Below are 13,935 nucleotides of genomic sequence, written 5' to 3'. Positions count from 1 at the left end.
CGCCGGAGGGCATCGCTTTCCCGCTCACTCGATGTTCTCCCAGCGCAAACACGGCCACGAGCAGCACAGACCCACATTGAATCCCAGAATCACAGAATGGCCTGGGTTGCAAAGGCCCACAATGCTCATCTAGTGTCAACCCCCTGCTGTGTGCAGGTCACCAACCAGCAGCCCAGGCTGCCCAGAGCCACATCCAGCCTGGCCTTGAATGCCTCCAGGGATGGGGTACATCCAAACCAGCAAACCTGTGGGGGATGGTGCCAGCATTGCAGCTGCATGTCTGCCTGGGCATTGTTAGCGCCAGGAGGGACGGAGTTTTCGTTCCTGCTCTTTCTTCCAGATCAGTGGTGAGCAGCACAGCCCGTTCTGGGCAGCTCCAGTCACTCCCTTCATTGTCCAGCCCGGCCCTGGGCTTCCACTCCCGGTTCCTGCCATAGGTTCGCACAGCTGAGGTCCCTTCTGCCTCTCTGCAGTGCTGCAGGGGGTTTTCTTGACAAGAATGCAAACAAAAAGGGCTCATCAGAAGCAAATGAGCAGAAATCCTTTATTTCAGGTCAGGTGGGAGGAGAACCTTAGGTTGAGTGTGGTGGGATGGAATCAATCAGAATGGCCTGGGTTGCAAAGGAGCACAGTGCTCATCCAGCTCCAACCCCCTGCTGTGTGCAGGTCACCAACCAGCAGCCCAGGCTGCCCAGAGCCACATCCAGCCTGGCCTTGAATGCCTGCAGGGATGGGGCATCCACAGCCTCCTTGGGCAACCTGTGCCAGTGCCTCACCACCCTCTGGGGGAAAAACTTCCTCCTCATATCCAACCTAAACCTCCCCTGTCTCACTTTAAAACCATTCCCCCTTGTCCTATTGCTATCCATCCAGGCACTCACTGTGCACAGCATCAGCCTCCAGCATCCCAAAGCCTCCAGCATCCCAAAGCCTCCCATTTCGCCCTCACCCGTTCCCTCTGGGGCTGCTGCAGCTGTTAGCAGTCCCCCAAGTCCCAACCCCGTCCCACGGTCTGGGTGTGGGATGGGCGCACGGCCTCTGGAAATAGAAATGCACGCCGGCAGCATTGAGCACCACCTCCCTCTTGTGGCTGAGGAGCGGGGAGCTGTGGGGAGAAACCTCAGGTCGATTTCTTCTGTTTTCTTGAGAAAGCTGTGGATGTGCACCAGGTTAATGGAACGGCCTCGTGCTTCCTCCCCAGAGGAGATGGAGAGGAACAGCTGCAGCTGCAGAGGTTGCCCAAGGAGGCTGTGGATGCCCCATCCCTGCAGGCATTCAAGGCCAGGCTGGATGTGGCTCTGGGCAGCCTGGGCTGCTGGTTGGTGACCTGCACACAGCAGGGGGTTGGAACTGGATGAGCATTGTGCTCCTTTTCAACCCAGGCCATTCTGTGATTCTATAATGTGGAGTTAGGCAGCAGGGGAGCCAGGTCCCACATCTCCAACTGCGACCCCCAGGGGCTGCGTGCTGATGAGCAGGCACTGAGCACCCCTGCACAACGCACAGACACGGCAAAGCCCGGTTTGTTTTCTTAAAGCAGCAATTCTATGTTGTCAAAGATAAGAAAAACAAACTGCATCAAAACTTCAGGAGTGCTCTGACAGCTCGGCTGCCTTCCGTGCGATGCGCGCAGCGAGCGGGGCTCAGGAAAAGCTGCTGCAACTGCTTCCTCCCTGCAGAGCAAAGCAAAATACAGCTGTGCTAGGGCCAGGGTGGAGGTATGAAGCTGTTGTCACGTTGGAAGGCAGCTGCAGTCCCAAACAGCCCAACCGGGTTTCCAGAGCACAGCTCAGCCTGATGGAACACGTCTGGCTGGGGCCCTTCTGAGCAGCGAGCTCTGCTTGGCAGCTTTGTTTAACCACTCCTCACACCACGACAGGACGAGGGGAAAGGGCTTTACACTGAAAGAGGGCAGATTTAGAATGGATATCAGGGAGAAATTCTTTACTGGGAGATTGGTGAGACGCTGGAACAGGTTGCCCAGTGAGGTTCTGGATGTTTCCACCTTGGAGACATTCAAGGCTAGGCTGGATGGGGCTGTGAGCAACCTGGTCTAGAGGGAGGTGTCCCTGCCTACAGCAGGGGGTTGGAACTGGACGATCTTAAAGGTTTCTTCTAACCCAAACCATTCTGTGGTTCTATGCCCATCCTTTTGGAGGCTTTCCCTAGCAGGCAGTGCCCACCAGTTCTCAATCCCCACAGCCATGGGGAAGCCAGCAGACCTGGCTCATGGCTGTAATTCAATGTCCTGACGTTGTCACCTGCCATGCGTAGAGCAATTGGGCTCCGGTGCGGTCCCAGCAATTGGTCAAGCTCTCTGTGGAGGGAGAAGAATTGATCAAGCACTGCTGAGCCTTAATGCAGGGCTTGCTCTACCCCAAAGTAAACATATGGAAATAAAACCCATCATGTTTCTGGTTTAGGCACCTGTTTGTCATGAGCAGCTCCTGCTTTGGGCAGCAGCTTCCCTGGGCACTTGGAGGTAGACTAGATGACCTTTAAGGGTCCTTTCCAGCTCAAATGATCCTGTGATTCTATGATGTTCAAGGCCACCTTTCCCAACATCACCACCTATGCAAGAAGGGCAGGATGCTCCAACTGCCCATAGGGTTAAATAAACATAATAAATACCTAAACCCAGGCTTTTCAGACCTTCCATCCACTAATGCTCTCCAGAGGAAAGAGAAGAAGCAGTACCAGGAGGGGAGGAGACCTCCTGGTGACAAAGGACCACATGGGCACACAGGGACAGCTTTTGAGGCCAGCATGAACTTCCCTATTGCATCTCATTGAGCAAAGCAGCCACCCCAGTTCTGTCCCACGGTGACAGCACAGGGTCACTCCATCATCCCAGACACATCCTTCCCCTCTCCCACATCCCTCAGTCCTCGCTGGGAACATTTGGAGTCAGCTTTGGGGGTGGAGGTGAAGCGTGGTGGCTTCAGCTTGCTCCTCAGACCAACAACCCCCCGTGTTTCACAGGGATGGGTGTCTTGCAGGTGATGCCAATCCAGAAGGGCTCCCTCTGTCCCCACACACAGCTCCTTGGGGGGACCTGCCACCCCGCAGTCACTCTGCAGGTGCCTGTGGGTACAAGAGCCCAGGATGGGGCTGATGCTCGCTGTCTCAAGGGATAAATCTTCTCCTCTTCCCCCTCCTCCTGCTAGGCATCCTGGGGAAGAGCAGGCTTTGCTGTCCCCTTCCGGCAGGGCTGTGGAGGATGCTGTCACCATCACTGCACCAGGAGAGGTGATGCCACCTGTGTTGACACTGAAATACACCGAAGAGCCCTCAGATAGGGATGCAGAGGAGCTGTGAGGTGAAGGGATGGCAGGGTGGCCAGCAGCCTCCAGCCCTCCTCTGTCCCTTCCAGCACCGATTTCATGTTTGCTGCCTCCTCCGTTCCTCACCACCATCGTCTTCTCCTCTACTAGACCCAATCCAAAGCCCTGAGGAGCGATTTCCATTGTGGGGAGGGAAGGCTCAGCCCCAGGTTGGGGTGTTCCCATCTCCCACCCATCAGGGTAAAGCTCTCCCACACCAGCATCCCCGAAAGCTGCGTTGATCTTCGACATGTCTCCCGTCTTCAAGGCCAGCTTCACCAGCAGCCAGTGGTGGTGATTTGTCCATCCATCCTCCGAAGGCCCTTCGAGCTGGAAGAGCGATGAGCTGTTCCCAGTTTTGGGAGTTACTGTGGTCCTTTCTGCAGGCAACGATTCTCCATCTCCTGAAATTCCCCAGCTCTGCCCCACGCAGGAGCTGTTCCCAGCAGCCTGCTCATTGCCAGCAGCACAGCTGGAGTTCTGCAGGATGCCCTGCCTGATCTTGGAGGATTTGGGATGGAGCAGGCTGTAATAAACCACCATGGCTGCAACACCTGCAAAAAGAGCAGGAAGGCATCAAGGGATGAATCGTGGCTGCATTCAGCGTGTGCAGGAGAGAGCAGGTTTCTCCTTGGCAAGATACTGCTGGGCAGCAATACTTTGCAGTGTGCTGGCCCTCCAGCCACATCCACATCTCACTTCAAGACACCCTCGGTTCCTCCTGCATGACCAGTTTCATAGCAACCTCCCACTCCCACTGGACATCAGCTCCAAGGACGCCTCCACATCCAGTTCAGAAGCCTGTGAGTTGTGTGCGAGGTGGGATGGGTCCTTCTCAAATCCCAAAACCCCACCATCATCGCTTTTAAGGATCTCACCAGACACTTCTTTCCCACCTGTGCTGCTGGGAGGCCATTCCCAACCTCACCGCTCTGATACTACAACACTGTCTTACTTAAGCCCGTGAAACTCAGCATTGGATAACCAATAAGCTCCTGAAGAAATAAAGCAAACACGATAGGAATTTGCTGTTCTCCACACATGCAACCCAGCAGACTGCAGCAGCTCTCACCGAGGGCAGCTCCCGCCATGGCAGCCCAGCTCACATGTAGGCTGTGCCCCATCTCTGCCTGCAGGAACTCAGTGGCCAGCAGCAGCAGGAGCGTGTTCTCCATCAGCATTACCTACAGGGCAGAGAGCCATCGTTACATCCTCCAATATGCTTCTGATGATGCAAACCACCTGGTTTCCAGCCCCTGATGATGGATGTTGTATCTTGCAATATAGATATTCATAGAATCATAGGAGGGCCTGGGTTGAAAAGGACCACCAATGATCATCTGGTTTCAACCCCCTGCTATGTGCAGGGTCCCCAACCAGCAGATCAGGCTGCCCAGAGCCACATGCTGGGTACTCACCACGTAGAACACAGCCATGCGGTGCTTGGAGGGACCAGGCTGGACGTTGATGTAGCAGAAGATGTACACGGCTCCCAGCAGGACGTTGAACAGCCTCCAGTGGCAGGGCTGGGCCACAATGTCACTCTGCAGGGCCACCAGCCAGAAGGACATCAGCACCCAGTGGGTGCCTGCGAGGGGATGGCACCAAAAAGATACAAATGACTTGGGGTCAGTGGGAGCATCCCCACAGCTGGCAATGGGACGGGGTGTAAGGACAACGAGTGCTGCTCTTACCTGCCACAGCCAGAACCCAGCAGGAATAGAGCTTGGTGAAGAGCACCAGGGCCAGGACCCTGCTTGTCAGCATCCCCATCCTCCAGAGCAGCAGGCAGAGCAGGGCTGCGGCCGGCAGCCACACGTGGCCAGGTCTCAGCAGGCAGCAGGAGCGGCTGTAGGAGACCAAAGCCCAGGAGAGGGACAGCAGGGACAGCCCAGCACTGACAGCTGTGTGGGGACAGGGAAAGTTCTGAGTGCTCGGAGGATGCCTGATTGCCTTGTAGGATCCTAGCTGTGCTCTCAAGAGCTATCTGTAGCACAGTAGACAGAGGGTCCTGCCAGATGGAGGGTTTCAACTCATTCCTGCCAGATTGAGTCTCCTTTGCACACTTGCATTGATACAGAATCATACAATTGTTCAGGTTGGTAAAGACCTTAAAGATCATCAAGTCCAACCACAACCTGACCATGCTATCCTAACTTCTCCCTATCCAAATCTCCCCACCCAAATCCTCAACTCCATCTCCAGTCCTACCAGAGCCTAACACCAACCAGTGAAGATGACCTTGTTTACACCCCAACCTCTCCCTCTGGAAAACTGAGCTGAAAATTCCCTTTTTCCATGAAGCAGCTCCAAACCCTAACTGCTCAGTACGACAGCACATTGTGAGATGAACCTAGGGAATATATGTTGGGTTCAAACTCAACCAAGGCATGAGTGTGCCAGCTGTGAAAATCCATGCATAGCCCAAAGACTCACCAGGGATGAGGCTGGATGGCTCACTGACCACGACAACATAGACCTGCAGCAGGAGGTGAGGCAGACTCTGCAGCAGGGCTTCCAGGAGCCGCAGCAAACACACGTCTGCATGCCACATCAGCATCTCCCCAGTACCTGCACTGCTGTTTGTCTTCACCTCCATCCACAAAATATCCCAGTACCTGCAACAATCAGCAGGATGGGTTGGGATGGAATGGGATGGCATCGGGTGAGATGAGATGGCATGGGATGGGATGAGATGATGAGATGGATGGGATGTTGAGATGGGATGGGATGGCATAGGATGATATGAGATGGCATGAGATGGCATGGAATGAGATGGAATGGCATGGCATGGGATGGCATCAGATGGGATGGCATGGAATGATGGTTTGAGATGGGACAGGATGGCATGGCATGGCATGGCATGGCATGGCATGGCATGGCATGGCATGGCATGGCATGGCATGGCATGATGAGATGGGATGAAGTGGGAAGTTGGGATGAGATGGGGTGGCATAGGATGAGATGAGATGGCATGGAATGAGATGGAATGGCATGGCATGGCATGAGATGGGATAGGATGGGATGGCACGAGATGGCATGGGATAGAATGGCATAGGATGGGAAGGGACAGAATGGGATGAGATTGCATGGCATGGGATTGAACAAGATGGCAAGGCATGGGTTGGGATAGCATGGGATGGGATGTCATGACACGGAATGGGACCGGGTGGCAATGCATTTGTTGGGATGACATAGGATGGGATTACATGGAATGGCATGGTTTGGGATGACATGGGATGGGATGTCCACACCATTTTGGGCAGGGTTAGGGAGGCTGGATGGACTGTGGGGTAAATCTCTCACCGCTTCCAGAGGCCAAACTGTAGGATGTGGAGGACCAGGACACTGCAGCCTGGAGGGTGTCCATCTGCCTTCAACCAGAGGATGCTGAGGAGTTGTGCCACGTAGCCAGGTACCAGGCAGGTGATGGTCCCACAAAACCAGCCCAGATGCCCATGGGAAAGGTAATGGATGATGGTGCAGAGCCCTGGAAAATAAGAGGGAGGCAGTGTTGGGGATGCCACACACACCTAAAAGATACAACCCACTACTTCCCCAAAAGTTCACAGCCCGTGTCCCACTCTTATCTTGGGCTGCCAGCTCCTCAGGGCTTGTCAGCAGCAGCACAGCCGTCACTACCCAGGGACACAGCTAAAGGCGGGTTCAGATAAAGCGTGCCCAGCTTCAAATTTAAGAAAAAAATTCAACATTTTCAGAGTTTTCTCTTTTTCGTTTTATAAAGGAGAACATAGCTAGAGGCTGCGCGGATCCAGAAACGCCTCGTTTAGGGAGTAAAGGAGGGGCAAGCGGAGGGGTCCAGGCTAGGGGTGATGCGAGCACGGAGGCACAGCGCTCTCTCCTTTCTCCCCGCGCAATTCCCGCGCACGCTGCGCGCTCACTCACGCGCTCCGCGTTCCGCCGCCAGCAGCGCCAAGCAGAGCGCCGGGCAAAACCCGCGCATCCTGCGCGCAGCAGGAGGAGGAGGAGGAAGAGGAGGAGGAAGAGGAGGAGGAAACACGGGAGCGCCTCCCCACATGTGCCTCCCCCCGCCCCGCCGCGGGGTCGTTACGTCACGCTGCTTGCTTTTCGCAGGCTTTTTGGGGCCCCGCGTGGACCGTGGGGATGGTTGGCGCATCCCGATGTCCCCTGTTGTCCCCGCGGCACTGAGCACTAGGTGGCAGCCGGGGCACGGAGTGCGGTGCTGCCGCAGATTAGTCGCGTTATTTTTCCTCCCCTCCGTCGGAAGAGATCACAGAATCACAGAATCACAGAATCACCCGGGTTGGAAGGGACCTCAAGGATCATGTAGTTCCAACCCCCCTGCCTAGCAGGGCCACCAAACATACACATTTAGATCAGGTTGCCCAGGACCCCGTCCAACCTGGCCTTGAACACGTCCAGGGACGGGGCATCCACAACCTCCCTGGGCAGCCCGTTCCAGGGCCTAACCACTCTCCTCGTAAAGAACTTCCCCCTAACATCCAACCTAAATCTTCCCTCCTTCAACTTGGATCCATTTCCCCTAGTCCTGCTATTGTCAGCCCTTATGAAGAGTTTACTCCCCTCCTGGGTGTAGGTTCCCTTCAGGTATTGATAGGCTGCAATGAGGTCGCCCCGCAGCCTTCTCTTCTCCAGGCTGAACAAGCCCAAGTCCCTCAGCCTGTCCTCATAGGGGAGGTGCTCTAGCCCCCTGATCATCTTAGTCGCCCTCCTCTGGACCCTTTCCAAAATCTCCATGTCTTTCTTGTACTGAGGGCTCCACACCTGGACACAGTACTCCAGATGGGGCCTCACAAGAGCCGAGTAGAGAGGGACAATCACTTCCCTGTCCCTGCTGACCACCCCTCTCCTGATGGAGCCCAGGATCCCATTTGCCTTTCGAGCTGCCAGAGCGCACTGCTGGCTCATGTTGAGTCTCTCGTCCATCAGGACCCCCAGGTCCTTCTCTGCCGAGCTGCTCTCAAGGACCACTCCTCCCAGCTTGTACGGGTGCCTGGGGTTCTTCCGGCCCAAATGCAAAACCTTGCACTTTGCCGTGTTGAACCTCATTAGGTTCACCCGAGCCCAGCTTTCCAGCCTGTCGAGGTCCCTCTGAATGGCATCCCTTCCTTCCACCGTATCAACCGCACCACTCAGCTTGGTGTCGTCAGCAAACTTGCTGAGGGTGCACTCAATTCCCTCATCGATGTCATTGATAAAGATGTTAAAGAGCACCGGTCCCAAGACAGACCCTTGGGGGACACCACTTGTTACCGGCCTCCACCTGGACATAGAGCCATTGACCATCACCCTCTGTCTGCGGCCTTTCAACCAATTGCTTATCCATCGGGTCGTCCACCCATCAAATCCACTTCCCTCCAATTTGGAGATGAGGATGTGGTGGGGGACCATGTCAAAGGCCTTGCTCAGGTCCAGGAAAATGACATCGGTCGCCTTCCCTTCGTCCACCAATGCCGTCACTCCATCATAGAAGGCCACAAGATTAGTTAGGCATGACCTTCCTTTGGTGAAGCCGTGCTGGCTGTCTCGGATCACATGCTCATTCTTTATGTGATCGAGCATGTTGTCCAGGAGGATCTGTTCCATGATTTTCCCAGGCACGGAGGTGAGACTCACCGGCCTGTAGTTCCCCGGGTCCTCCCTGCTCCCCTTCTTGTATATGGGAGTGACGTGACCCTTCCTCCAGTCGTCCGGGACCTCACCTGACAGCCACGACTTCTCAAATATGATGGAGAGCGGCTCGGCAACCACCTCAGCCAGCTCCTTCAGGACCCTGGGATGCACGCCATCCGGCCCCATAGACTTATATTCATTCAGTCTAAGGAGGCACTGTCGGACTTGCTCTGCCCTTACAGTGGGGAGGGATTTACCTCCTTGGTCCCCACATAGAGGTTTGGGGATGCAGGGCTCAGGGACGTGAAAAAGACTAGAATCCTGGCCACCAGTGAAGACCGAGGTGAAGAATTCATTCAGCACCTCCTGAAGTCCAAATAGCGGCCACACATTTGTGAGTGGTTTTGGAAAATCATGCAGGATGCTCCCGAAGCTCCGCGGATCCACTGGGCCGTCAGGAGTTATCCCATCCCATGACATCCCATGGCATCCCGTTCTGTGCCATGCCATGCCATGCCATGCTATCCTATCCCATCCATTCCATCTCATCCCATGTCATGTCATCCCATGTCAGGACATCCCATCTTATCCCTTGCCGTCCCATCCCATCCCATCCCATCCCATCCCACCCCATCCCACCCCATTCCATTCCATCCCACCCCATCCCATTCCATCCCACCCCATCCCATTCCATTCCATCCCATTCCATCCCACCCCATCCCACCCCATCCCACCCCATCCCACCCCATCCCATCCCATCCCATTCCATTCCATCCCACCCCATCCCATTCCATCCCACCCCATCCCACCCCATCCCATCCCATTCCACCCCATCCCATCCCATTCCACCCCATCCCACCCCATTCCATCCCACCCCATTCCATCCCACCCCATCCCACCCCATCCCATCCCATCCCACCCGATCCCACCCCATCCCATCCCATCCCACCCCACCCCATCCCATCCCATCCCATCCCATCCCATCCCATCCCATCCCATCCCATCCCATCCCATCCCATCCCATCCCATCCCATCCCATATGAGCATGTTTGGGGGCTTTCACTCATTTTTCTGCTGTTTTTTTTTTTTAAACTTCAGCAAGTTCCTTGGCAACCCTTGGAACTAAGCCTGGACTCTGCTGGTTTAAGCAGCAGTCTGTCACCAACTCTGTTTCCAGAGTTCTCTATAGATACCCAGTGTGTAATGTCTGTCTCTCCATGCCCCACGCTTCCCTCTTGATACTTGCATATGAACAGTGACCTAAACCTGTGTGCTCAGGGATGTTCTGCTGGCTGGTGAGCCAAGCTACTCTCTGATTTTAGAAGGAGTGCAACCAGGGTTTCTGTCTCTGGCATTGATTTTTCCAACCATGGAAGGACTTTGCATCCTGCAGGACTTGCATTTAAGCATCCCCTGAATGAAAAAAAAAAAAGTGGTGTATGGCCTACAGCCTTTATTTCCTTTTGTTATGCTAAAAAGCCACTCACATCTCCAATGAAACTAAGTACAGACAGTGGTGAAATCACCTCTGCACATAGCATGGCATGGGCTGGCATGGGGTGGCGTAACGTGGGATGGAGTGGCATGGGATGTCTGCCCCATTTTTGCAGGCTTATTGGGGTGGAGCATGTTGTGCTATGCATCCACACAGGAATTGTAATTAGAGGTTACCACACACATCCTTCAAACCTGTTATTTGTAAGATTGCTACATCCCTGGTGATCACATTCAACAAAGCTTTATAAAGAGAGGTTCATTCCTTCCTCTTGGTCTCAGCAGCTTCAGTGTGACATGGCAATGTCAGCCAAAGCCACGGGCATATTCCTCCTGCTTCTTGTTCTGCTGGCAGTACCCCAGGCTGCTCCAGGTAAGTGTAAATATAATCAAAGGTCATTTTTTTATGTTTGGGAAGTTTTTTATGTTCTGTAAGTGAGGAATGAACTCGTGACGCATCGATGTGATGCTTGGTGCTGGGTCTGGTAGACGAGTGCTGAATAGGCAAACTGCAGTTGGCACTTTCAGGGCTAGGGGGGAGAACCTCACAGCCTGCATGGATTCTTTCAGACACTGCAGCAAAACTCAACAGTGGGTTCACATTCCTCTTGCTGAACCGACCTGTGCTACCTGCAGGCTGAGCTGCTAGCATGGGGACCAGATTTCTTCACGCTTGGAAGTCCAATGGAAGAGTCTCACAGGTTCTTTTCCTCCATTGCAGAGTCGGACACGGTCACGTGTCGGAAGATGAAGGGCAAGTGTTCATTCTTGCTGTGTCCTTTCTTCAAGAGATCCACTGGTACCTGCTACAATGGACTGGCAAAGTGCTGCAGACCCTTTTGGTGACATTCCATGGTCTGTGTCGAGCTGGTAGCCTTGGTAGTGTCACTAGCAGTGACAGCAGTAGTGTAACATCATCCTTCCCTACGTGGCCATGCTGTTGTTTGTTGTGTTGCTATCCTGGAGCTGGGAAAGGCACTTTGGCAGGAAGCCTCACTCTTTATCCGTGGATCCATATCTGGGGACTCGCTGTGCTCCTCATCCCCTGGATGCTGCCCCTCCACCGCCACCAAGGCAGGGTGAGCTGTGAGCCTGAAATGGGACAACTCCCCTCTTTTCCAAAGATGTTTCTTGGTGGGAATTTCCTACTTGTGTCAAGGGCAGTGCCATGTGTCCCATGCGATGCAGACCTCTCTCTCACACTCAACTTTCCTGTGACAGCCGCCCACAAAGCCCCAAAGGCCACATCATATTTAGGAGGCTCATGTCTGTTAATCTGTTAGTCTGTAAATGCAGTATTTTCTGAACAGATGTGTGAATGCGAGATATCACCCTCACCTTCCTTTCTTCACTGTAGGATCTCTCTTCTTTTCTTTAGACCCTAAATTTCCTCACATCTCCTTTTAAGTGTCTCATCTGAAGGCTTTCATCATGGCCAACTCCCACCTGCCCTCTTTTGTGACCCAGCTGGACACTGAAGTCTTCTGCTCTCCTGCAGGCTCTGAACTTACAAAGTAGAAGTGGTTTGTGAACTTACAAAGTAGAAGCAGTTTGTGCCCTTTTTCTCTTCTGTAACATGTTTTCAAAGAGCCTACTTTGCAAATTATTTGTGTAAATATCTAATAAAGCATGGGTAATAATGCTAAGCTTTTTAAACCATTAATTGGTGATGTGTGTTTTGATCCCTCTGATTTCTGAGGTCGATGGCCATATGTTCTTTACAGCCCTGCCCATGGTGGCTGTGGAGCTGTTAGGAGTGATCATAGAATCACAGAACCATAGAATGGCTTGGGTTGGAAGGGGCATCAAGGATCACGAAGCTCCAACCCCCCACTACAGGCAGGGCCACATGCACCTCCACATTTCACAGCAGCCCAGGCTGCCCAGAGCCCCATCCAACCTGGCCTTGAACACCTCCAGAGATGGACAGGGCATCCACAACTTCTCTGTCCCTGCTGGCCACCTCTCTTCTGATGGAATGATGTGGGGTTGGGATCACTACTGGTATGTGATGTTGGGTTGAAGTATTGGGATGCACTCTTAACCCTGCCCACAGCATGGAGGCTGGAATTAGATAGCTTTTGAGGTCTCTTCCAACCCAAACCATTCTGTGATCCCATGATTCTGTGTCATCCAGCCACATCCAGCTCATGAGCACCTACAGAACTTGGGAAAGGTTTTCTAGGTCATGCCTTATACAGGCCTGCATCAGGACAGGGTTTGGTCAACTCTGCATTTCAGATTTATTCGATCTGGAATAAACATGCACTGCACTTGGTGTTATTGTACAGCACATTGCCATGACCAAAGAAACAGTCATTAGTAATAATCAGGTTCTCCGAGCCCAAAGGTGCTATTTGAACCTCAATCACTCCTTCCATCTAGGGATTGGAAAGTCCTTCGTGCTTGTGAACTGGGCCTTGCATGGCCTGTAGGAGGCAGCTAAACAAACACAAAGCTCCTGCTATTCTCATTATGCCACGCTCTTCCACCCAGGATTAAGGTTAACTCCTTTTGTTCAGGAAGAAGAAATAATTATAGCCAAAAAAGCAGGAATTTGGTGGGATGCCAAAAAGGTGCGGTGACTGTCACACGGCTGGTTTGCTGGAATAGCTGTGAATGAGACTCCACAGTGGTTGTATAACAATTGCAATTAGGAAATCAAGGGCATTAAAGGCAGTGCAAGAATCTCAGCTTGTCATGAACAGATGAAGAACGTGGGGGATGAACTGGGGAGATGTCAGAAAGGTCATTGCCTCCTGGTCTCCAGCCAGGAGGAGAAGAAAGATCTTGAGTCTTCTGCTCTGATGTTTGATTCTGTTTATCCCTTTCCAGAGTAAGTGCAGGTACTCTTAAGAAAAGAGCGTGCAATATCTTTCTTAAATATGACCAACAGGTGGGGACAGCAGATCCCTCTGTGTGGTACAACTGCTGCTGGCCACCACAACCCAGAAATGTCTCTACGTTGTGGCTACAATGGGGCAGGTATGGAGCAATCTCTTTTTTCACTAAACTCAGGTGGATTCCCTCAATTGGAAAGATGGATCCTGTAAGATTTGGGCTGTGCTGAACTGGAAACACCTTCATCATTTGAAAACTTTAAGCTAAGGCTTGGCAAGATGCGGGGCATGGAGGTATCATGAGAACGATAGCGAGCGTCACAGCCAACTGCACGACCACGTGTCCCCATTAGCACTGTCCTCCACATAGGGCAGGAGGTGGCAGAGGAAAAGAGAGCCTACAGATGGGATGTCACATGGACCCAGCTGGCCCTCAGCTGCCAAGCCACTCCAGTGTGTTGCTACACACCCAAACATTTGCTAGCACCTGAGTGGGAGGCTGGAGCAACAGTCCCTCCTTGATGGACCCAAAGGATGGGTCACCCCTGCTGCATGATGCTCGGAGCAGTTGTGAGGGGTGGGCCAGGATAGTGGGAGGGTGTAGAGATTGTATTTTTGATACAAAAGGCTGATTCAGGGAAAAAAACATCCTGGCACCTCCA

The 13,935-nt window shown here is 53.3% G+C and overlaps 2 protein-coding genes across 2 annotated transcripts; one reads left to right on the top strand and one right to left on the bottom strand.

Moving 5' to 3' along the window:
- Positions 1–2,837: 2,837 nt before the first annotated feature.
- On the bottom strand, positions 2,838–7,287 carry XKR5 (XK related 5; the record flags this gene model as incomplete). Its single annotated transcript, XM_079532664.1, has 7 exons — positions 2,838–3,877; positions 4,396–4,507; positions 4,742–4,911; positions 5,018–5,227; positions 5,760–5,941; positions 6,630–6,813; positions 7,230–7,287. The coding sequence occupies 7 exons, from the start codon at positions 7,285–7,287 to the stop codon at positions 2,838–2,840; spliced, it is 1,956 nt and encodes a 651-aa protein (XP_079388790.1).
- Positions 7,288–10,736: 3,449 nt separating this feature from the next.
- DEFB1 (defensin beta 1) lies at positions 10,737–11,279 on the top strand (the record flags this gene model as incomplete). The annotated part of the gene is made up of 2 exons (XM_079532676.1): positions 10,737–10,806; positions 11,155–11,279. 2 exons carry the CDS (start codon positions 10,737–10,739, stop codon positions 11,277–11,279), a joined length of 195 nt encoding a protein of 64 aa, XP_079388802.1.
- Positions 11,280–13,935: the final 2,656 nt, after the last annotated feature.

Source organism: Tetrao urogallus (assembly GCF_951394365.1).
Source record: "Tetrao urogallus genome assembly, chromosome: 2".
Taxonomy (NCBI): domain Eukaryota; kingdom Metazoa; phylum Chordata; class Aves; order Galliformes; family Phasianidae; genus Tetrao; species Tetrao urogallus.
Note: the sequence above shows the minus strand (reverse complement) of the source record. Positions and strands in the feature narration are given on the sequence as shown.